Raw genomic sequence first — 24,172 nt, 5'->3', positions numbered from 1 at the left:
CTCCAGTGTGTGTCAACTGCACCACACAGCTGGGTCAGTGAACTTGCAGAGGGTGCACTCAGTGTCACTGTCCATGTCACCAACAAAGATGTCAAACACTGCTGCTCCCAGTACCAGTCCCCAAGGAACTTGTCCTTGGTCACCACTTGGACACTGAACCAATGACCACAACTCTGAGTGCAACCATCCAGCCAATTCCTTATCCATCAAGCCATCCATCCCTCCCTGTCTCTGAGGTTTAGAGACAAGAGTGACACACGGGACAGTGTCAAATCCTTCGCACAAATCCATGTAGATGACTTCACTTGCTTTTCCCCCTTTATCTACCAACCCTGTAACCCTGTCAAAGGAGTTCACCAGTTTTGTCATGAACAGCTTGCCCTTAGTGAAGCCACCTTGGCTGTCACCAATCAGACAACATGGATAAAGATCCAACACTGGTACTCTACATACAGTTCAGGGGAGCCAAGATGATTAGAACAACCCCGTATCTATCGCAAAAATCTTGACAAAGCATCTCTAACTTCTGAGCCCTCCTCTGAACACATGAAATAGAAACAGGATTAGCACTTCAAAAAGTTATTGATGCAGAAGGACTTTGTTCTCCCATGTACAGGCATCTAAAACTCATGTCACTTACTGCAGACTACAGTATGCCAGGATAAAGTTCTTAGCTTACCATGTTGAAGTTATGTCACTTCATACAATGTATTGTAATTTATTAAATCTCAAAAATAAAACCACAAGCCTGGTTCTAATAACCAAGAAAATTGCAGTCACTCGCTGTGGTTTAGGGCAGGGGCTTTTCAGAGGTATCAGGAGTACGTATCATAATTCTGAACTGATACCTCCCAGAATACTCCTATACAGTGAGAAATTTTAGTTCATTTTGACTCTACAGAATCTTTAATGAGCAACCTTTATCAAATATCCATCTATAAGCAATAAAATGGAAATTTCTGAGAGACATTTAGCCCCCAAATATTGGGGTAAAAATATTCATAAATATTATGTATCTAGGATTTTATTCACTCAGGCAGAAGAGAGATTTATGTGAATAGAGATACCAATATTTTCCTTTCTGTGGAGCAGTCCTAGTAGAGATGCAGGAACTCACATGACGCATCTGTTCTGCACAGCTGTTTTATTTTGCACCCCTGGACTTGCTGAGACATAAGTTCAGGCTTCTTTCCATAGCACACACCAGGCTTTATTCCAGTTCAGTGTCTTCATGGGTCAGAATCAAACAGCAGAGCATCTCTAGCCATTCAAAATATGGCAAGGGCTTTCCTACCAGCTATCCTAAATAATTTCAGTGTTTAGTCCTATAAGGAAAGTTGACACTAGATAAAGAAGCAGAAGTATCTTTCAGAAGGCAATATTTCCCTTTTTAACAGCCAGTTTGCCTTTCTTGTGCCTGAGCTCAAGTATCTATATCTCAACATTTAGAAGGAAAACACTCTGTTTGCAAACACTGACCACAGGGTAAAGGGTTCCTATATTTTACCTTCCCATTTCCATGTTTCTGCATGCTTGTATATAGCTTTACTTAGCCATAAAGATGACTTAAGTCAGAGTTCCAAAGGGATGCCCACATGATGTGCATCCCTGCACTCACTCAAGGAATATTTCATGAAACTTTGAACAGCAGCAAAGGAATCCCTGCAAGTTATCCTGCACAGGCATGTGAGAAAAACACTGATACTGTGCAGAAAAAAAAAAAAAAACAATTATAAAAGGTTTTCCTAAACAGGAGGGAGGAATGGCGACTTTTTGTCCTCCACGAACAGATAGTCTTGCAATTTCTAGTAGGAAGAAAAAGTAATTTCAAACAAATTAAAAAATGCTAACCTGACTGTCATAACATTAACCTTAAAATTTTAAGCAGCACCAAAATAATAAAGTTCCACAGCCTACTGAATGTTGCATAAATGCTTCCAGGCAGCAATATTTTAGTGCAGGATAATACTTGGCAGTAAAGAAGTGTTAAGAATTCAGGGTGGGCAAAGATATTAATGAAACAGTCTCTACCCCTCCAGAACAGACTGCATAATTTAGCAGTCAAGCTATAATTCATTCAAGAATAACAATAGCTGAAACTTAAGAGGATGAGAAGAAAATTTACACAATTAGTTCCTTAATGGTGCATTTTAAGCTGCACTTCCAGCTACAATAAGAAAGTTTCAAAGCCTGGCATCAGATTCAACTTCAAAATTTGTTTTTCCTTTTGATATTCTGAAGAGGAGGATCCTGCTATCCCAAAAATATGGTTCAATTATTGCTCTCAATATACCATTTTGTGTGACCAGCACCACTTCCCTGTACATTTATTCCAACAAGAATCACTTCTACCTTAGAGCTCCTACAGAACAGGTTGCAGAAGAGTAACAGTAGTGACTGGTAATAGTTGTAAATGTTACATTAAAGAATAGTTAAGATACTAGTGAAATATCTTTTAAAATAATTTAAGTTTATCAAATATGAAAATTCAGCTTACCTTAGGGAATTGTTTTACTGGAATGAGAACTTTCTGTCCCAACTTCATATTCTTATTGATGACTACATCAATATACTTTTCTTCTTCCTTTCCTTCCCCTTTTTGGAATTTTTCAATTTCTGTTAAAGAAAAAAAGTTATTTTTTCAGTTTAATGCAACAATCTAAAAGCCGAGAAACTTCAAATTCATAAACACATTTCAAAGCTAATACTGAATGGCATACTTATGGCATATTGTGTAATCAATACATGTAATTGGTTATACAAGGTCAATAGGGTAAAGCATGTTTCCCTTTTTTATATATTCATGTTTATACCAGCACCTTGAACTAGCATTGCAAACACTGTACTAACTTAACACTAAGGATACATTTTTTATATGGCTCAAGTAGTGAAAACTATGCCTAGATACCTTTGAGCATGTATAAATTAGAACACATAATATAGTTTAATATTTAACAATTTTATTCCTCTTCTATAAATAAAGTATCAGTTTTAATGGTGGCTTTCTACAGTGCACTTAGGAACAAATGTCAAGTTAATCTTTTGGAATTTCAGAAATGTAATTGAGGCACATAGACCATACCCAAAAATCCGAGATTAGTGCTATATCAACAATGAAATTATTAGGAATGGGATTTAGAAGTTCAAGCCCTGGCTTGCATGACTATTTGTTCCAAAGGTACACACAAAACTGACTCTTGATTGTACTTTTCGGCAAATATTGACTCTCCAGTGTGCCAATAAAAAACTGCAGATTTCGTTTCATTAGAGAGGATTCATGAGGAGCATACAGGAAGATGAAGTGAAGCACTTCTTGAGGTATTTGCTGGATTGGGTCCATCATGCTGGGGGCTGCAGCAGTAAACATGTTAGCATGCACCAAAATCCAACCCATTTCACAAGTGCCAGAGAAGTTCTTCTGTGGGAATTTAGCACTTGTCCTCCACAAGTATCTCCATATATCTTGTTAATCTGTTACAAGAAACACCCTTCTACTCTACCTGACTACTAGAAATTAAGGACATTCATCAAGACCTTGCAGTTTCTTTAATGGGAATGTGATCTTAGGCCGACAGGAGACTGTAATAAAAACTTGAATGCAAAGAAACCAATCAAAAATATAAGAGAAACCAGCCTTTAGTACACTTTCAAAGACAATCTGTTTTGAAATCAGGTCCAATGAACAACAGAACAAACCAACAAATGTCTAACTACAAAAAAAAAAAAAATCCATGCATCATTAGCAGATTTGTTTAATAAATGCCAGTCCATTTCCATCTACAACTACAGAAATTAAGATGCCAATGTCTTTTTTAATAGCTGAAACTTATCTTCCATGCAAGTTTTAACTTCACTAACACAAAACAGAAAATAAACAATTTATCCAAGTTACTGTTCAGTCCCCGAAAACTAAGGAAGTCAAACTATCAGACTATCTGAAGGCTTCCTGAAGGAAAAGAATTCCCCAGCTGTACTTTCAAAACTTCTTGTCAAGTCCGTACAAAGTTTTTGATTCCTATGGATTGGAGCAATGTAAAAATGCTGGAGAAGCCCTATCATTGCTCCAGCATGTCCTTTGTTTCATCATGCTTAATAAAAAAAAAAAAGCTTCCAGCATCATTATCCCACCAGCTAACAAGAACTGAAGAACATTTCAATAGTCAAAATCCAGGTAAAAATGGAAATTTGGAAATGTCACATTAGAGACTAAGGAACTATGGGTAATTAAAGAAATGTAAAGTTACATCAATTTAATTTGGAACTCATTTCCAGGTGAAATGAAGACTAAAATTTTATAGGGTGTGGTGTTCCCACTTAGAAATCAGGTGACTGGTATCTTTTAGAAGTCAAAGTTTCCAAATATCACATTCAGGTGTAAAAGCATAATACTGTCACAGCATTGAAATACAGATATACCTCTAACACTGCTCTTCCCTCATATAACAAGAGCAGTAGTCTTGAAAAACAAGATTAGATACTTAGATGCTTTTATGTTATACAAGTAAAAACACAACACTAAATTTTAAGGCTGCTCTTAGTATTACACTCTTACTATAAACAGTCAAAGCTTAAAACTGACCAGAAATCTGCTGATCTTTAGCAATATTTTACACCATGAAATGCTGATTATGAAAATTTTAATAAGAATACATCCATTTGTTAAGACTGAAGCAAATGCAGTTGCAACAAAATTTGATATTATTTGATTTAGTATTGATTTTAAATGTTAGGACTAAAATTTTTTCTAAGTCAGAAAAGCACAGTTAAACGCCATTAAATATTAAATTCAATTAATGCATTTTGCTGTATTTTTTGTGACAGAGCAGTGCACCAATACCCCACAGGTAGTTCAATTGATCCCAGCCTGATGCAAGACATTTATGAGTTCTCAGTCACTGTAATTACTGTTACAGTAAAGGACTTTTTCCTGAAGAACCTAAACTTACAAATTAAAAGCACCTTCAACATCAAAGCCCACTAAGCTTTTATGAACTGGTAAAGCTAAAAATTTGTTTTCTCATGTTGAGACATATGCTGTTATCCCCAAATGCACAGCATGGCATACACTGCAATATCCCCTGCCCACCTGAAAGTGAGAGCCACAAGTTTATGAATCAGCAGTGGCTTAAGGAACTTCCTAGAAATTGCCAAGAAATATTACACCTGGAAATTAGTTTCTTCAGACACCTCAGATGCACTTACAATGCACTTGAAGAGTTAAGCACAGAGTTCTACCTCAGGACCTTTCTTCAGCTGTGCCAGCTGTATAAATTCCTTAAGAGATCAATACAGTGCTAATTGTATTTCCTAAATACTTCAGCTTAGAAAAGTTATTTGAATTGGTATTTGAAGGACTTGGTTGCAACACTGTGATTAATGCTAAATATTCTCATAATTTGGGACTACTTTGAGCTGATAAAAAACATAAGAGCATTCTCTTTTTGCTCTAGTAGATACTGAACTTCAAGTCACTAAAGTAATTATTAAAAGAAACACATTACTAACTCCAAAAATCAGTTTTCTTACCCCAAATATCTACACACTTTATCGAACATTTAAGCAAAAACTCTTTATTCTTTTTCTTGCACTGTTTAAACAACTTTCTTTTTGCTTGAAGAAGCTACTGAAACCCATTAAGAGGCTGCAGATCAGCTCAGCAAAATGGATCACAATTTTCCCCATTTATTTTAAAGACAAATTACTTTACTAACAAACAGCCATAGCCCATTGCCAAAGCAGTACAAAGTAAGATTAAGTAATTTTTTCCTGTTATGGTCTAATGTTAATCAAACTGATTTAAGACTTTCTGCCTCTTCATTGCTATTGTAAAAGACTTTAGTTTTGGATGAACAAAGTCCAGTCCACCGATCACATTTTACCTCAGATTTTTTTTTATTTCTTTGCATTTGAAATCTAAGATGAACAGGAAATACAGCTAAGCATTAGAATTTTATCCATATCTGCACAGCTCTTGCAATATCACTCACATACATCAAGCTTTAAATAATTAGGGAAAAAATCATTCCAGATGACACAGGAAATCCAATCAGATTTTCAAGGTCAAATGGATAGGAAGATTTGCCTTTTCTTAATCCTTAGATTACATTCTGCACTGCTTTGCTATATGAAGCAATGCCATTTCCTAGATCACAAACAGTAAATAAACATGTGATTAAAGCTTCCCATAATGTTAGAGATTAAAAACTCATGTTCTCAGACCAAGGATGCAGCTAATGCAACAGGAATTTAACTGCATGCAGTAATAACTGCATGGATAGATTTTTTTTCTTTAGATTTAATCATAGAGGAGATCTAAGCAATGATTAGTCCTCAGTTAATTCACCAAATAACAGTGGTAGATACATCAGATAATGACGAAGTAGAATTGTTTCATATTATTCTTCAATTAGAATTAATCTTCCTGGGGCAGAACGACAATCCAGGATTCCAGCTCCCTCAGCTAAGCCAATATAAATACTTGTGTTTAATGCTGAGCAAAGTGATGCCCTATTTGTCTGTAGCAAATCAATATAATAAATATAAGAATGAATGTCAACCTCAAAGTAAACAGAAATGCTTACAGCATTTGTCCTTAAGGCAATATTTCCTTTACACAAGATCAGGAGAAATAGAAACCAGGTCAATTTGCCTGCAAATCCTTAGGGAAGTTTCTATTTTATTTCCTGAGATTCAGATGTCTTACCATATACACTATTATATCCAAATAATTTTGTACTAACTTTTTTCTACTTTGGATGGAAGAAAAAGTGAAAAATGCAAGGCTCATTCAAGGATATCCACATGATCATGACTTAAGAGACCAGGGCATTGATGGAACTGTATTGCAATTGCACTAGAAGTAGTTTCCACATTCATTTTGAAAGTGAAAATACTCTAAGAATTACATTATCCTTTAAAAATACTCCTAAATCAAGTGGGTTTGAAAATGACTAACATTATATAATAGAAGCAATAGATTTTGCTTTATTTGGGCAATTTTACTGGCTTGTATCTACAAAAGGGAAACATCAAAATTTAGACTGACTCAATCAAGCATGTTGTACAACTACTGAAGCATAGCCCAACAGCAATAATATTTCTCAGTGAATTCTCAAAACTTCACAGTTGACTTAGAAAAGTCACACCCTCCTCAATTCAGAAAGCTCTTAAGTCAAAGTGAAGGCTAAATATCTTCACATACTTCCCCTGTCCTTTTAGTTCTTGAAAACTCACTGCTTTTGACCATTGCTGGAGACAGAACACTTGAGCTGGATGGCCATCTCCTCTGGCAGCCTGATTCCCCTTGGTTTCACATCAGAAAAAAATCAAACTGATGGTACTACAAAAAACAGACCTCAACTTATTTGTTTGCATTTTATGAAGACCTCCTTTAAGGAACACAGTCAAGCTTTGGTAAGAGACAAGCTTCCATAGGAAAAGGGGGACTCCAAGCCAGATGTAGCAGAATTTCAGAAAAAAATAGTCTTTCCTTTATGGACAAAAACTGACAATATCAGCATTCCATACTGTTTATTTGGAGATTTTCACTATGGCAAAACCCGTAATTTATCCCAGAAGACATATTTCAAGAACATCTATTCTTAAAAAATATTAAACCTTTCCCAACAAAGCCAAGTCATAGAAGTCTGCTGTGCCAGATGCTGACTAATTGCATCACACACTCCTTCCAGGAGTTCTGTAAATCCAGAGTACACATGATGGTGAACCCAATTACAATTCTAAGTTTGATTAAATTGATGAGAGCTTAATCTCATTATTGTTGTAGTAAAATGGTCTTGATCGTGCTTTAGATTATACATCTTTTACCCTGTGCTCCTTTATTCCCTGCCCTACTAGGGGATGATTAAAAGTTCTTTGAATCAGCACCTCTGCAACCAATATTGCTTATCTTTTGAGCTGAAAACAGTACTACTGCACAGCACGAACTTGAACTACTTTCACCACACCAAGGCTTTAATACATTCCAAAAGGCTTGCTGAAATAAACCCCACAGACTTCCTTACAACAGCCTCTAAGAGACCTACTACTCATTCCCTGTCCTCTTGATCAGCATGAAGCTGGAAAACCTTCCCAACATTTGCGCTAAACAGAAGGGGCAACCTTAGCCTCCTACTTTTGAGTATCTTAAAGCATGTCTAGCATAGTCTAGTTTGCTTCAAAACAGTTTCTCTGTGTAAACATTCACAAAAAAAATGCAGAATTTCCCGATTTCAACTGTATATAGCATCCCAACCCCCCAGAAAAACACACAATTAAGTTCAGCAACTAAGCATTTTCTGATATGAGTAAATGCTTAGACAAATATCCCTTTTTCTACCTCCAAGATGTTTCCAAACTAAACACTAATTAGTGTGTCTTCATAAAAAAAAAAAAACAAAAAAAAAGGAGAATTGGGGAACTAAAGTCATCAAACAAAAATAGCTTAAAATGTTTAAAATAAGGAACTAAATATATGTGGAATGGCAACATTTAGACTCATCCTGAATGGGTCTAAAACACAAATAAATAATGCAACAGAATTTTCAAGTTTTAATGCTGTTTGTCTGTGCACCCACTCCCATTCCTTTAAGAGCCTCAGAAAACTTCACCTATTCTCCTCAGCCAACATTTTAATCCTTTAAAAAGTCTTTTTAAAAATTGCAAGTTTTGCATCCATAATAGGTCCCAATTCTGAACTGGCAGAAACAGTAATGCATTAAGAGCATGAATTGTGCATAAAAAACCACACTAATTTGTTTCAATTAATGTGCATTATTACAATAGTTGAATTCCGAATAACTGTCTTTCATATGTCACCTTAATTTTGTAAAAGCAACTGACAATGAATCTAATTTCAATTTACAATAAAATAAGCAGTTCATGCCAGAATGATGTCTACAGCAGCATTCAGAATCCTCAAATTAATAATAATATCCCTGTTGAAGGACTCAAACTAATCTTTATTTAAATTGCATTCACATTCACACAAATAAGTTCTATTTTACAGTCTAAGTACTACTATCTGCACTGATCTGAAAATACATTTCAGTCACCAATATGACAAATATTTTGAATGGACTTTTTTATTTAAGCAATTCAAAACTAAATGAACACCTATTACCTTCACATCAAAAATGACTCCACTAAAATCTGTTTAGACTGATTAATATTAGCAGTAAGGTAGGAAGTACCACAGTAGGAACTGTCAAAATCATGTATAAGTTATTAACAGATGTTTAATCAGTCTTGCTCAGGAAGAAAACAAGAAGTAGATGTAGATATCAGTCCCATATCCTCAACCCACTCCACTGAAAATTATTTATCTCACTGTGAAGATAACTTATAACAAAATGCTAAAATCACTGTATGATTTAGCCACTGTACCTACTGTACATTTACCTACTGCAGATCTTTAAGCATTAATATTTTTAAATTAGCAAGGTCAGGCATCCACTAACTACAAAAAGTCAACTCATTTGTTCTGTAACTTAAAAATAAAATCCAATATACAGAGCATCTTACACTACACTTGGTGCATAGGACCCAGGCAAAATGAAGTTAATATTCTGTATCAAGAGTCCTCACAAGCAGCTGTTTCACCTTTTTCATTTAAGCACATGAACATGGCCAGGTAGCTCTTACACAAGGTTTCACTTATGTTTTGGTGAGACATCAAGAAGGGCCTATAATCTTTCCTCCTTATCATGTACATAGCACCGCAGAGTACTACAAACTTTCTGTGACTCCTCTGACAACTTTCATAAGAAAATGCATAAATCAGATTGCAACAGAAAAATGGACACAACCTGCAGCTCTCAATATGCAAATATCACATTTTAAACTATTGCCAAGGTGAAGTAGTAGCCATAGCACATCCAGTCGTTGACCCTTGAAACAGACAGACTTGAGCACTATTAGGACCACACTTTAAGGCACTGGCAAAGTCTTCAGTCTAAAAATCTACCAGCAGATTCAAGCAAACCATATTTAATACTAGAAGATAGCTCTGCTAACAAAACACATCCCTGTGTTTTTTATAACAGATAGTTACACAAGTAACTGTACAGCTGTTTACTTAGCATTATGCAAGGTTTATGTAGCCATCAGCAAGACAAAGAAGTGTTATCTTCTACTTCTCTAAAAATCATTTTTAGGCAACTAGAGATTTGCCAGGAGCCTCCATCCCAATGACAGAAGGCCAGCCAGGGTAGAGCCTCACACTCTGGCAATCCTTAATTCAGCAATGTGTCATATCCCACTGATAAATATCAGTAAAACACAACTCACACCTTCTGTAAGTCACAATTTAATTTTTTTTTTTTAAACCATCACTAAAGCAAAAGTTTCAGGAAACAAATACTGAGGGAGCTGGCTGATATCATCAAGAGGCCACTGCTTTTGTAAGGTCATGGTCATCAGGGAATGTCACTGACGCCTGAGGCAAAGCAGTCCTATCTTCAAGAGCAGGGAGGATGGATCTGGGGCACCACAGCAAGGTAAAACTCACCTTGATCTCTTGGAAGGTGATGTAGTAAACAGCTCTTGAAAACCATTTCCAAGCACAGAAGGCCAAGATGAGAGCAGTCTGCACAAATTTATGGCAGGGAAGGCACAAGTGCTAAACAACACTATGAACAATATGAGATGAGACAAGAGCTGATGTGTCCATACCATCTGTAGTAGAGCTTTTGAGAAACCTCCCACATTCCATCCTGGTGTGGACTGATGAGACACAGGATAGAGACATGGACCATGAGGCAGACTGAAAACTGACCTGCCTGGCTCAAAGGACTCTGTCAGGGGCATCACAACCAGGCCAGCCATCAGTGGTGAGCTCTGAGGGTCAATGATATTTAACATCTTCATCAATGACCTTGCTGATGGCACAGAGTGCAGTTTCAGTAGCTTTACACATAACAGAAAACCAGGAGCAATCCAAACACCAGAGGGTTGTGATGACACTCCAAGTGCCTTGATGAGGTCTGACAGCAGTCCTATGCAGTTCAAAGGGAAGTGCAAAGTCCTGTGCCAGTGGAGGAACAACCCCATGCAAGAGAACTCCATGCCTGAAAACCAAACAGCCAGAAAGTAGCTTTGCAGAAGAGGACCTGAAGCTCAAACAAGCTGAGCACCAGCCAGGAAGGTGCACTTGCAAAAGCCACCAGCAACTGGGCTGCACGAGAACAGCACTGCCAGCCAGCACTTTGGAAGTGGTGATCCTTCCTCTCATGCAAGTATTAGCAAGTATCTTGACTTCTGCTGTTTTGCTGAAGAGTTCTAAAATTATTTTTGGAGGAAAGATTTGTTCCATCTTTGGTACTTTTAAAAAAATACTAGTTCTAATAAATTCTTCCCAAGATTTATTTCTCATGAAAAACTGGAACATAGAAAGCCATGATTTGTTACCTAAAAGCACAGTAGAAATCAATGTTATTCATTCATCATAGGAATGCTAAAACAGTCCAGAGAAAAAGATATGGACAGACCCAGGGTACAGCAGTCCATTGTTTTCCCTGTCCATGGCTGAAAATGCACACAGCATGCAGCTCTTCCCACTGCTTCCCAGAATGCAACATTGTCCAAAACACATTTTCTGTCCAATAAAAACTTGTCACTGTCCATATTTCACACCAAGTTAGGGAAAGGAACAGAGATAAAGCTACTGCAAGTATCTATAGTGTTTTTAAATTCTTATATTTAATTCAGCGAAATTCAGAGATAGCACCAGACACTGCTATGATTTAAACTCACACCCACTGATCCTACATAAGCTCTACCAACAAGTACAACTTCAGTCTTACTACAGAATTGATAAAAAACATCTATATATTCTGTGGCATTGCACTGATTGAGTGAACTCAAAGTGAATGCAATCACTGCTTAGAGCCTCTAAAAGATGAACCATTGAAAACAGTATAGGCTGGAGTAACCTTCATGCACAATCTTGTTTCAACCTACTGTTTGTAATTTTCTCATATTGCTGATTTTTAACACAAGCTTCCTGGTCCTTTGACAAAAATGTCTCAGCATCCTGAGAAATTCCATGTCTGAAACTTTGTTTACTAAAGCACAAACTATTGATGTGCAAGTAAGCTTTGAAAAAGCAATCTTGTATAGAAAGAACACAAAACCACAAAAACAGGTGTATGTCATGGGTCATAAAACAGATGAGCTGTATATTTTACTCTGCAAAACAAAAAAAAAATTAAAGTTTTTCATAATATTTATGAAAAAGGTAACAATCTAAAGCATTTGTGCATTCTGATCCACAGATGTATGAAACAAACTTACGGACTTTAGTTGGCACATGTAAAAGAAAAGGAACTAATTCCAACACACCATCCTGAATTAGGTTAAGAAAACCCTAATCCTCTAACCTCAAAGCCAGGTTGGATTGGCTTTTAGCAAACTGGTCCTGTGGAAGGTGTCCTTGCCCATGGCAGGGGGGATTGGAACTAGATGACCTTTAAGATCCTTCCAACCCAAACCCCTTCATGATTCCTTCAGAAGGCCATCACTTCCACTGCCAGCAGATAAAAGAGGTAAAGCACCACTTTTGACAAAATTATTATAGGCAGTACTTTTATTTTTTGTCACCCATTACAATCCTGGGTTGCAGTAATGTAACTTGGCAGGAAAAGGCAGCTTGCACATCTACTGTCCTATGGGAAAGTGCAGCTTAAAGAAATTTGTGTGGTAATTTTTTGTATGAGCTTCAACATAAATTGGATGTTAAAAACTTCAAACATCCAAGTTAAAAATTAACTAGCAGAGGGATAACATTAATTACAATCCCTTTTACATGCTCAATAGCAGGCAAACCCAAATTATTTTCTGTGTATGAAGACACATATTACACAGAATTAATGTATATTGCTACCACATTCGATTTTTTCCCCAAATATTATGATATTAAACTTATTCTCATGAAATTAGTTGAACCACTTCACAGAATTGTAGAACAAGATCAGACTCCCCTAGAAGAGTTATAAAAGTTGAAAGTCCATCTTATGGACTCAATCCAGATGCAAATCTTAAGGAAAGGACAAAACATCTTTCAACAGGCCAGTTTTTGCAGGAAAATGGTCACATCTACAGCTGCAATAAATCTCTGCCTCTGTAGAACCATGTGCCTGTCTATGCAGCACCTTCCCTGAGGAAGGCAATCTTCCAACTTTCATGGTATCTATGAAGAAAGGATTTTTTTCTTAAACTATTATTTCTAGCGTTCACCTAATAGAACATTATGCATCTTTCCAAATTTAAGAAAAAATGAAACAGACCATGTTTTATACCTGCATAAATATATGAAGTAACTACCAACTTATGCCAGCAAGCTTTTGCTGAAACGCATCTTAAAAAGACAAAATATACTACAGTTTTAGTAGCATTTATGGTATGGTTTACTTGCCATAAAAAACAGCTCTGACTCAAAATATTTCTCTAAAGAAAGTATCTTCATGTTTACCTTAAACGGAACTAAGCAGCTCCTTCTGGTTAAGTTATATTTTGACTTTGTAAATTTGTTTACAAAAAGCACCTTTCTTCAGTAGAAAGTATTTTTAAAAGTCCAAGTTTCATTCCAACAGACATGGTTATGGTATAACTGTAAGAATCAGGGAAACTGCATGTTCTGTGCAACTACTCAGCAATCAAGACATTGCAAATTCATTTGTCTTAATAGTTTGTTTTGAAGATGGTTTAAAATCAAATGCTTATATAGTTATCTAAAATGTGATGCCTGAGTTTTAGTGCAGCCAAATTATGTCACATAGTTATTTGATAAATTAACTTTAGACATGTTACTATTTTAACTTTTCATCCAGCTAATTTCAGAATGCCAGCTTTCACTGAACACAACTTTTTCCCAGTGATGAGTACATGGGTTCTTATGGGAGTAACTCCTATATTCAGTAGTTTAAATAGCAGATTTCAGCACATTTCTACAGCTTATACACCTAAAATCATCTACTACAAAGTGTCATGGGCACAAAACAGCTGACACCTTTAAGTGCAGTGGAACAATTCACAGCCAGGGAAGTTCACCTACATTCAAGGTGAGACAGCAAGAACAACACTGGTCATATTTTTAACAGTCATGCTGGGAACCTGCAGAAGCTGCTTCTAACCAGACACCTGCCCTGCCTGTCCCCTACCTGCCTTCACAGCCCCATATATTCAAGTTTCTGCTCCTTCATCACTTCTGTCTGCCAAGAAACAATAAGAAAACTGCCAACGCAAACTACCTGAGGTGCCATTACTTCTTGATTCAGTGATGCTTAAATTGCTTTTATATGGGAAAGAAAATGTTGATGCTCCATTTTCTAAAAGTACAGAATGAAGTTATCTTCTAGATGTGGCAGAGGACAAAGGGAATGCATTTAAAAAGAAATACAGCTGCTTAAGAAATTTAGAGTCTGGGTACCTAAAAGATGAAGGACAGTTGAGACAGCAATAATCAATTAATAGGGTTGACTTTTCGATTGCTCCTTGCTACTTGAGAGAAACAAAGCAAAAAAAAGTGCATTTGGGAAGAAACTCAAGCAGTTGCAATGGGTACTTGTGCACCCGTGAAGAAGACTTCTAGAGAAAGGGTCATATGTTAGCAAATTTCAAATCTCTCCATTCCCCCTCTCCATTCATTGACCTTAGAGCAAGTACAGGAATAACACGTTCAGTCACATACAGAATAACCACCTCAAGAGGCTGGAATGTGTTATTTTGCATATACCAAACAAATAAAGGTGCTTCACTGAAAAATCTGACTGTCCACTAATACATCTGAAAAGGACATTTAACCACAGGGAACAGAAACTCTTTCTTGTGCCAACAGGAGAGACACACTCACAAATCCCTCTACCAAATCTGACACGTGGGTTTAAAGGCTCAATCATCAGTGTGTCACAGCCAGAAAATACCTGAAAGGCTATAATGAATTTTCGTTGATCATAAATGGAACTATATTCCCAGAGCCGCTCTTTTTGCAAGATCCCTTTCTAAAGCAAGACACGACTAATTTAATGAGTTATTACTCATACTTGCTATAACTGTAACTTTAAAATTACAAACATAACACTACATTATCAGAAAGAGCTGGGACTGAAGGAAAGCTTTTATCACTAAATTCATACAGCTTTTACTTCACCCTTGCAAAATAACTATGTATTGGCAGTACCCCTTGACAAGAAGCATGAGATTAACTATGTAGCTGGCCAGGAATATCTATTCTGTTTAATCTATTTTTCTGAAGGGGCCATCTGCTCTTATTTCTTCATTTTGTGGCTTAGCTTGAAATTGCATTCACTATTCTGTTAGGATTTCAATTAGGTACACATAAAATTTCTCCCATGTCAGGATGGCTGATTTGAGGATGAAATACTGTAAGGGGAAAAGGTGTTATTACAAAAAGTTGATTGACTATTATTGACACAGCTCAAACAGCTGATTAGTCATCAATAAAGAAAAATAATGCTAACATTTGTTTTATTACAGCACAGCTTGACATCCATTACTAACAGTATGCACAGCCATGTTTAAGGTACCAAACCTGAATAAAGGAACTACATTTGCTTTCTACATTCCCTCCACTCAGCTCTTTTCCAATGACTCCGCAGAAAAGCTTTAAATCTCAGCTTTGATAACAGCACTGAAACCTTTCCAAATGAGGAGCCAAAAAATACCTAATACAGATGCTGACATGACATACCTACATGATTAGCATCATTTGCACAGACTTAGAAATAATGAAGTTACTGCTAAAACACTTACTGAAATGCAAGCTACAGGGTTGAGCTCTAGCCAGTTACTACTACTCCAATGCAACAATACAAAGTTAAGTAAAATAGTCTGAAAGAATGGTAAAGAATTAAACCTACAGTTTTACCTTATACTTTATCCAAGTGGGAAAAAATGTACTTTTGATTCAGTTATTTCCTATCCATTTCACTGCTCTCCCCAGAAAAATGACCAAGCAGGAGGCTATCCCAGCAAGTTGAGTACTTTAGCTCTTGCCTAGAGTAACTAAATAAGTATTTAGCATCAGCCTCATGCAAGGCAATGGAGCAAGCAGCCTCCTAGCCCAGGCAGTCATTGGAAGCTTTGGTCATTGCTTTGAACACATGAACAGGAATAAGGGATTGGTACCTTCAGGACCTACAACCTACTCAGAGGCAGAAAATACATTATGTTAGCAGAATGCTCAGCACACCAGTGAAGTCCAAACTACAACCTAAAAGTTAAGAAAGCAAATCACATCCATTTTCCACTATCAGGGCATTAATCTAAAGGATAATTCACTTAGAGTTCTTTATAGACCTGATCCCACAGCCAGCTACTTGCCACTTAGGTGGTAATGAAATACACACCAGCATTTTTAATTAATGTTATATTCAACTACATGAACTATTACTTAGGGTTTCAAACAAGGCCTATTATTTCAGGTCTGCAAACTATATATGTGCATCTATAAATAAATAATTTATAAATACCATTATGGTAATCTCCCTGTACTCTCCATTTAATCAGCTGATAATAAAGGAATATTCTAAGAGCTTGAAATTTAGAAATCTGAGAAAGTTTCTTTTAAAATTTTATTCAAGATTTTTCAAATTGGACTGACAGCAGTCTTAATAGTTCAAGCATACATTAAGAAAACACCACAGGTCAAAGCTACTTCAGGTCATAGAAGGGTTTGGGGTGGAAATGACCTTAAGCATCGTCTAGCTCCATACCCACTGCCATGGGCAGGGACACCTTCCCCTAGGACCAGGTTGCTCAGAGCCCTGTCCAACCTGACCTAGAACACTCCAAGGGATGGGGCTTCCACAGCTTCTCTGGGCAACCTGTGCCAGTGCCTCAGCACACAGGGAAGAATTTCTTCCTAATATATAACCAAAATTTCTCATCCTTTAGTTTAAAACCATGCCCGTGTAGGATATGGTGTCATCCTCAATATATAAAGTGAGGGCAGAAGGAAGAGGTGGACATTTGGAGTGGGATGAATAAAGAAGGGGGAGGATGTTCCAAGTGGAAGCATTTATCTCCCCCAGCCACAGTCAGGTGTGATGGAATCCTGTCTTCCTGGAGATGGCTGGAGACCTGCCAGCTCATGGGAGGTGGAAAATAGATTCCTTATTCTCATTTGCCTGTGTGTGCAGCTTGTGCCTTGCTTATCAAAGTATCCTCTCTTCACCCAGAGTTTTGTAGTTTTTACTCTTCTGATTCCCGCCCCCATTCCCTCGCGGGGGAGGGAGCGAGCGGCTGCGGGGGCTGAGCTGCGGGCTGGGGTTACAGCAGGACAGGGACACACCCGCACCTTGAGACGCAGAACAGACAGAACACAGCCGGCTGCGGGAGCTGCAGTGACAGGCGAACACCGATGGCACCCGGCCCCCGCCGGCAGCCGCGCGGCCCCGAGCCCGTTCTCCGGGGGATCCCACCCGGGCTCAGCTCTCCCGGGGGGATGACACCCGCTCCTGAATCTTCCGGGGGACTCACAACCCATGCCGGGAGCCCCAATCCCGCTGAGCTAACGCCCGATCCCGGGAGTTCCGATCCCGGCCCTCCCGATGGGCTCACAGACGATCGCAATCCCAGCTCTCCCGGGGGATCACACCCGTTCCTACAGCCCCAATTCTATAGCCCCGATTCCCGCTCTCCCGGGGGATCACATCCGTTCCTACAGCCCCGACCCCCGCTCTCCCTGGGGATCACACCCGTTCCTACAGCCCCGACCCCCGATCTCCCGGGGATCACACCCGTTCCTACAGCCCCGATCCCGGCTCCCCCGGGGGATCACATCCGTTCCCGTTTGTCCCAGGGAATCACACCCGTTCCTACAGCCCCGATCCCGGCTCTCCCGGGGGATCACATCCGTTCCCGTTTGTCCCAGGGAATCACACCCGTTCCTACAGCCCCGACCCCCGATCTCCCGGGGATCACAGCCGATCCCTGGAGCCCCGCAGGGCCGGGCCGCTGTCGCCCCCTCCTGGCACCGCTCCAGAAATAATTCCCGAAACGCTCTAAAACCCTCCCGAAACAGCTCCCCCGAAAATTAAACATACACAATGCCTTCTCTAGTAACTAGTGCCCTATTCGTAATAGAGTTGCCTGGCAAAGATACGTTCAAAAATCGTTCTGCAAAGGCTGCATCGTCAATATTTCTGCATCACTACATGTAAGATGCTGTATTAGAATCTTGTAGGAAAACCCACTGTGGAAGGCTTCTGCTCTTTCCAAAGCGCGCTCATAGTAATAGTCTGTAATCGCCCAAGATCCTAAAATTCAGAGATGATATAAAGCTGGAAAAATTCTTCAGAGGTCATTAATTCTCTGTCATGACTTAGCCCCAGCTGGCAGCTAAGCCCCACAGAGGTGCTCCCTTCCCCCAGGAGGATGGGGGAGAAAATCACAAGAGTAAAATTAAAAAACTTCGTAGGTCAGGACAAAGATAGTTTAATAGTAGGTAAAGCAAAATCCATGCACATAATCAAAGCAAAACAATTCATCCACCCCTTGCCATGGCCACAGGTGCTCAGCCATTCCCAGGAAAGCAGGGCTCCATCACACATTGCCACTTATGTGGCACTTATTGCCACTTATATGGCAACGTTGGGAAAACAAACACTATTGTTCCAAACTTCCTCTCTTCCTTCTTCCCCCCAGCTTTATATGCTGAGCACAACGCCATATGGTCTGGAACATCTCAGCTGGGGTCAACTGTGTCTTACCCCATTCCTTGCTCCCCCTCAGCCTCCTCACCGGTGGGGTGAGGGAGCAGAAAAGGCCTTGAAGGAGCAGAAGAAGCCTCTGTATAAGCTCTGCTAAGCAGTAATGAAAACATCCCTGTGTCATCAACACTGTTTTCATCACAAATCCAAAGCACAACCCCACAGTGGCTACCAGGAAAAAAAAAAAAATAACCCCATCCAAAAAACACCACATCCCTCACAAGCACTTAATGACTACGCTTACATCATTCCCAGCATTTATTTCACATGGTATTAACAGGCTTCTGTGAAGACTCAGGAGCCTGCAGAAACAAAAAGGTCTAAAGAACAGATACAGTAAGCCTTAAAAACATGATAAATCTTTTGTTGTATGCTTTTCCACAGTAGGCCAATAAAAACCTAATCATTTTTCCAGGCCATGGATGCATGGTGCAATAAAAAGGTCAAGGGTATATGATAAGCAAAAAGAATCTTTAAGACTAATCTGTGCAACACAAGACAAATTGGACCACAAGAGTCTTTTCCAGTCTTTAAGGTGCTGCATTTCACCTTGCAGACTATCCAGCCTAGGATATTACTGGGATAACTCTACATAGGGAGCAAGTGTTAACAAGGGCTAAAGGTATCACTGCAGCCCATCTGCTGTGAAGCGGCTTAGCTCCTCCAGATACACTGGGCTTTAAATGGAGAAACGGAACCAATCATTAAGAACAAATACTTTTGCTCTGAGAAACATCTCCAACTACCAGAAATATTTTGGGGACCCCTTTAAAGGAAGGCAGAAAACTGATCTGTGACCAAGTTTCTTCAAAATTAGGACATCTTGAGCCTAAAATAATAGGCTGGAAGTCGTCGGGAAGCAGTTGGATACTTAATAAAGATTAAAAAATGCTTTCTGAACTTTCACGACTCTACAAATGGATCAAGAACATCATACCCAAACTGTGTTTCTATAGCTGAGAAAAATCTGCTTTCCTTCAAGCTCAGGAGGGGAGATGCAGTACAGTTAAACACCATAAAATGTCAAATAACCAAACGAACATGAACCATAGTGCCTCTCACTTTCACAGAAGTGAAGTTTATCATTTAGCATTAGTCTGGAGATAGACAGAGAAGGAAAGGGTGATTTTTTTACTTCACTGCTTTACCCCATGGAGCTGTATCACTGAAGTCAGTATAGAAGGCACCACAGCATTTCTGCCTAATAGCAGAAGAAAGGCAACAAAAATCTCCTTAATCCTTCAATACTGTGGATGTGATTGCAGGGAGGAGAAACTGGGCTTCTTACCAAGGACGCATCAGGATTGGTACTTGACCACCTCTAGTTAATTAGGACATAGATCAAAATGAGCCAGTAACAAAAACCTTTGTCCACTACCAGCAAATGAGAAAAGGACACATAAGGAAGAATGACCACATAAGAAGCAGTCCTTCCATTTCTACATCTGAAAATCATCGTTTTTATCCCAAAGCAGTAGGGAAAATTGGCTGAAAACATGTAAAACCTTTTGCTTTCAAACACATCTGCTTCCCAGAGTAGTTACTGAATGGTCTGAGGCAATAAAAGGCTACAGACATTTCCTCTCTAAGCATTCAACAAATGCAGCAGCAGAGGAGAAGCAATTTTGATTTATAGAATCATAGAATACCCTGACTTGGACTTCAGTCCTTGTGGGTCCCTTTCAACTCCTGGTCCTGCACAAGACCAGCTCAAAAATCCCACCATGTGGCTGAAAGCATTGTTCAAATATTTCTTGAGCTCTGTCAGGCTTGGTGCTGTGACCACTTCCCTGGGGAACCTATTCCAGTGCCCAACCTCCCTCTGGGTGAAGAACATTTTCTCAATATCCAACCTAAACATCCCCTGACACAGCTTCAGGCCCTTCCCTCAGGTCATGTCACTGGCCCCCACAAAGAAGAGATCAGTACCAGCCCCTCCTCTTCCCCTCATAAGGATGATGCAGACTGCAATGAGGTCTTCCCTCAGTCTCTTCTTCTCCAGGTGGAACAGACCAAGTGACCTCAGCCACATCTCAGATGGCTTTTCCTCCAAACTGTTCATCTTCATAGTCCTCCTCTGAACACCCTCTAATAGTTGTATATATTTCCTATATTGTGGTGTCTGAAACTGCACACAGTACTTAAGACATTTTCCTATACTCTTTGTCTTGTCCACATAAAAGCATCTTACTCAGACTGTTCCTTTTGAACAATCCTGATGGATTATTAGAGTCAAAGAAAATCAGTAAATCCTCAAAGGATTTGCAACTTCAGGTTTTCACTGTCACTATATTATACCGAGATCAGCACAGCAGCAGTTGTTATAACAAATTTCCTGTTGGATCAAGTACAATGGGTTTACTGAAATGATTTCTAATCTTTTAGCTTTCCAATTACTTTGTCAACAAATTCTTCCTAGAAAATTAAGATCTGTAAAAGAACACCTCTACAAGCCAAGAAAGTGAAAGATTTACCATCTACAAGAATTAAACTGACATTTTTTGCTGCCTTGCAACTTTGTTGAAGTTGAATTGCTACCTGCAGCCAAAAGTCTGATAAACACATCAAAATAAGAAATGAAAGGCATCCAGCAAATAGCAACTAGAGATGGAGAACAGAAAGGAAATCCATTTAACTGCCTAGCTTCTTAACAAGTTTGCCTTGACAATAAGGTAAAATGCTGAAAAACAACAACACAACATAAAAGAACCATAAGTGATAAATATGACAAAGGCAAGTTTAAGCAAAGGAAAATTTTAAGATAGGATAAACACACAAAGAATAAAACATGCACCACTCAGCTGCTGACGTACAAAAATACATCAGTCAATCTAACAATGCTTCTTCATGCTACCTCTCCAGTTACTGCTCTTTAATTTGTTCCTTGGCATAAACAGCCAACCTATTGTACCTATTGTACAGCCCAAGGCAGTGACAGTTCAAAGAGCTTAACAATTTAGCAGGGATCAAACGTCCATAAATGCCACTCATTTAGAGGCAAAGATGTCAAGACACACAAAATCTACTGGTCCTTATATCTGGTTTAAGAGTTAATCATCTATTGCTAAAGCATTGTGCATTTTTTCATTTGTACTTCTTGGCCAGACACTTCACCATCAGTTTGCAGGGCCTCTTCACACCTTTATTCACTCCTGCAGGCAGTCAGGCTCTCCAAGCACAAGTCAAAGATCCCTTTCACACACCAATCAGACTAACAAGAGGCCTACAGACCTTCTCAAACTTGCAAAACATTGTATTTTCCCCATGATTTCCTCAAATATTAATACATGGACTTCTGTACCTAGAATGACCCAAGAAAAATAAATTCCCAAGTCCATATGCCCTTATGGCCTTAGCTTAAGGCCATAAAGATACTAATTTTCTAGTGAGTGTTACACTTGATTTAAAAAAAAAAAAAATCACATTTGGCTAGAAATATATGGCTCTAAAATAATTCCCAGAACTACCACAACCCCTGCTAAACAGCTCCCATGGCATGGGTGAGACTTGCCTTCCCAGGATTCAGGGCTAGACAGCCCCACTTTATCAAAATATTCCATATGGGCAGTATAGAAGCCCTGTCCTTTGTTACCTTCTATTTGAAAAACAGTATTAATAATGTAAACATTAAGCTTGCAAGATTCCTGCAGAGCTCAGCTAAGAACAGTCAGTTAATTCACCATAAAAATATTAGGTGTGTCAGTTACCAGTTAATCTATTTAAACATGCTTTTTACTGAATCCTGCTAAATACTAATTAAAAAGTCATGCAGTACCACACTGAATACTTTGCAGATGCTTCTCAACTCTGAACTTTGGTACCTGAATCGTTCAAACAAAAGTGCATCCTAAATTCTTTTGTTTCTTCATTATACTTGAAGTCAGAGGGCAGAAAGGTCACATACATAAATTTTAAGTACATGCAAGAAAAGTCAAACAAGCCACAGGCTACAGGAAGAGTGCTGGGACCTTCTTTCTGATTTCCTCAGTAAGTACTCAGAAGTTACAGTTTTAGTTTGCATGGCTGATGTCAAAAAGCATTGAAAGTGACAAACCATGTCAGCCTGCATTTGAAACCTTTAAATTCAATCTCTTTCATTGACTGCCAAAGCAAGTGTGCAAGTGAATTAGGAGTCAGCTTTACACTAACTGTGATTGCAGTGAGTGGCTCCAGGCTCAGTCAGGCTTCAGAACAGATGAGCCCAGAGGTGAGGAAAGTATGATTATCTTCAGCTGCATTTTGCAGAAGCCCTGTTAACATGACCAGAATGTCTGATAAACCACTTCTCCAGTCTTTTAAGAGAGCAAAATTGAAATCTAACTTTTAGGAAGCCCTCTGACTGCTCCAATACAGTTTCACTGCAGAAAAAGCAAAGAGCAACCATAACAAAAATGTGAACTTCTGAAGTTTTACCAAATACAGATAGCTGAGATGAGAGACAGACTCTGAAATATCCCTTCTGCCCTCCAAGAGTTACAACTTTTCATGCTGCTTTAAGAAAACAGAAATAGAAGCCAAGTCAGCCTTCCCCAGTTTAATGGTGAAACCATTACATCATATCCATTCCCATTACTGCCACTTTAATTTCTCATCACACTTGGCCTGGAAAATATCTAATTCCACCTAAACGTTTTACTTAGACTGTTGTCTTCTAGTTATCAGACTAAAACCAGAAGAGTTTATTTCTGATTAACTTCTAAGAATGGCAAATAAAAATGACCAGCTGTCTGAAAAAAATCTGAGGACCACAAAATTTACTACATTTCATACGATGCTCCGAATAATTTTAAAACACTCTCGGTTTCTACAGTCATACCTCATTTTCAAAACACCTCTGACCTTCATGAAGTGCTTTGAAATTCTCAAAGAGTAGGACACTTGAAACAAGTATTGTTTTTGTGATTGATACTATGAGGACAAAAAGGAGAGTTTGGGGTTACACTGATAAAGTACATTCAGCATTATTAGTGACTGGAATGAGCAACACCTTGTGTGTGTGCCATGCCATGACACTTGTCCACACGGAAAAGTGGATGCTTCAGTGGCAAACTGATTACTTATGTTACAACATATGTGTGTCACTCCACATAATCACATGTATTTTTGATAATTTAAAGAAAAACACAAAGCCCCTTACATACTTAAATTTATTGAAAGTTGTCCTGGTTCTGGCAGGGATAGAGCTCATTTTCTTCCTAGTGCCTGGTACAGTGCTGTGATTCAGATTCAGTATGAGAGTTGACAATACAGTGATGTTTTGGCTGTTGCTAAGTAGTGCTTACTCTAAACCAAGGACTTTGCAGTGTCTCATGCTCTGCTGGGGAGCAGGTGCACAAAAAGCCCAGAGGGAGCACAGCCAGGAGAGGTGACCTGAACTGGACAAAGGAATATTCCACAGCAGAGGATGGATGTCCTGTATATAAACTGGGGGGAGTTGACTCAGA

At 38.7% G+C, this 24,172-nt stretch overlaps 1 protein-coding gene across 2 annotated transcripts in view; it reads right to left on the bottom strand.

Annotated features, from left to right (window-relative positions):
* KHDRBS3 (KH RNA binding domain containing, signal transduction associated 3) overlaps positions 1-24,172 on the bottom strand; it is an 89,368-nt gene that overhangs the window by 60,368 nt on the left and 4,828 nt on the right. For both annotated transcript variants that reach the window (XR_008433190.1, XM_053954586.1), the window contains exon 2: positions 2,498-2,616. Coding sequence is in view for 1 of the 2 variants with exons in the window: in XM_053954586.1 (XP_053810561.1) it covers positions 2,498-2,616 (119 nt within the window). In the remaining variant the exon portion in view is untranslated. The remainder of the gene's footprint in view (positions 1-2,497; positions 2,617-24,172) is intronic.

Source organism: Vidua chalybeata, chromosome 1 (assembly GCF_026979565.1).
Source record: "Vidua chalybeata isolate OUT-0048 chromosome 1, bVidCha1 merged haplotype, whole genome shotgun sequence".
Lineage (NCBI taxonomy): Eukaryota > Metazoa > Chordata > Aves > Passeriformes > Viduidae > Vidua > Vidua chalybeata.
The sequence above is the reverse complement of the archived record's forward strand: the minus strand, read 5'-3'. Positions and strand labels throughout refer to the sequence as shown.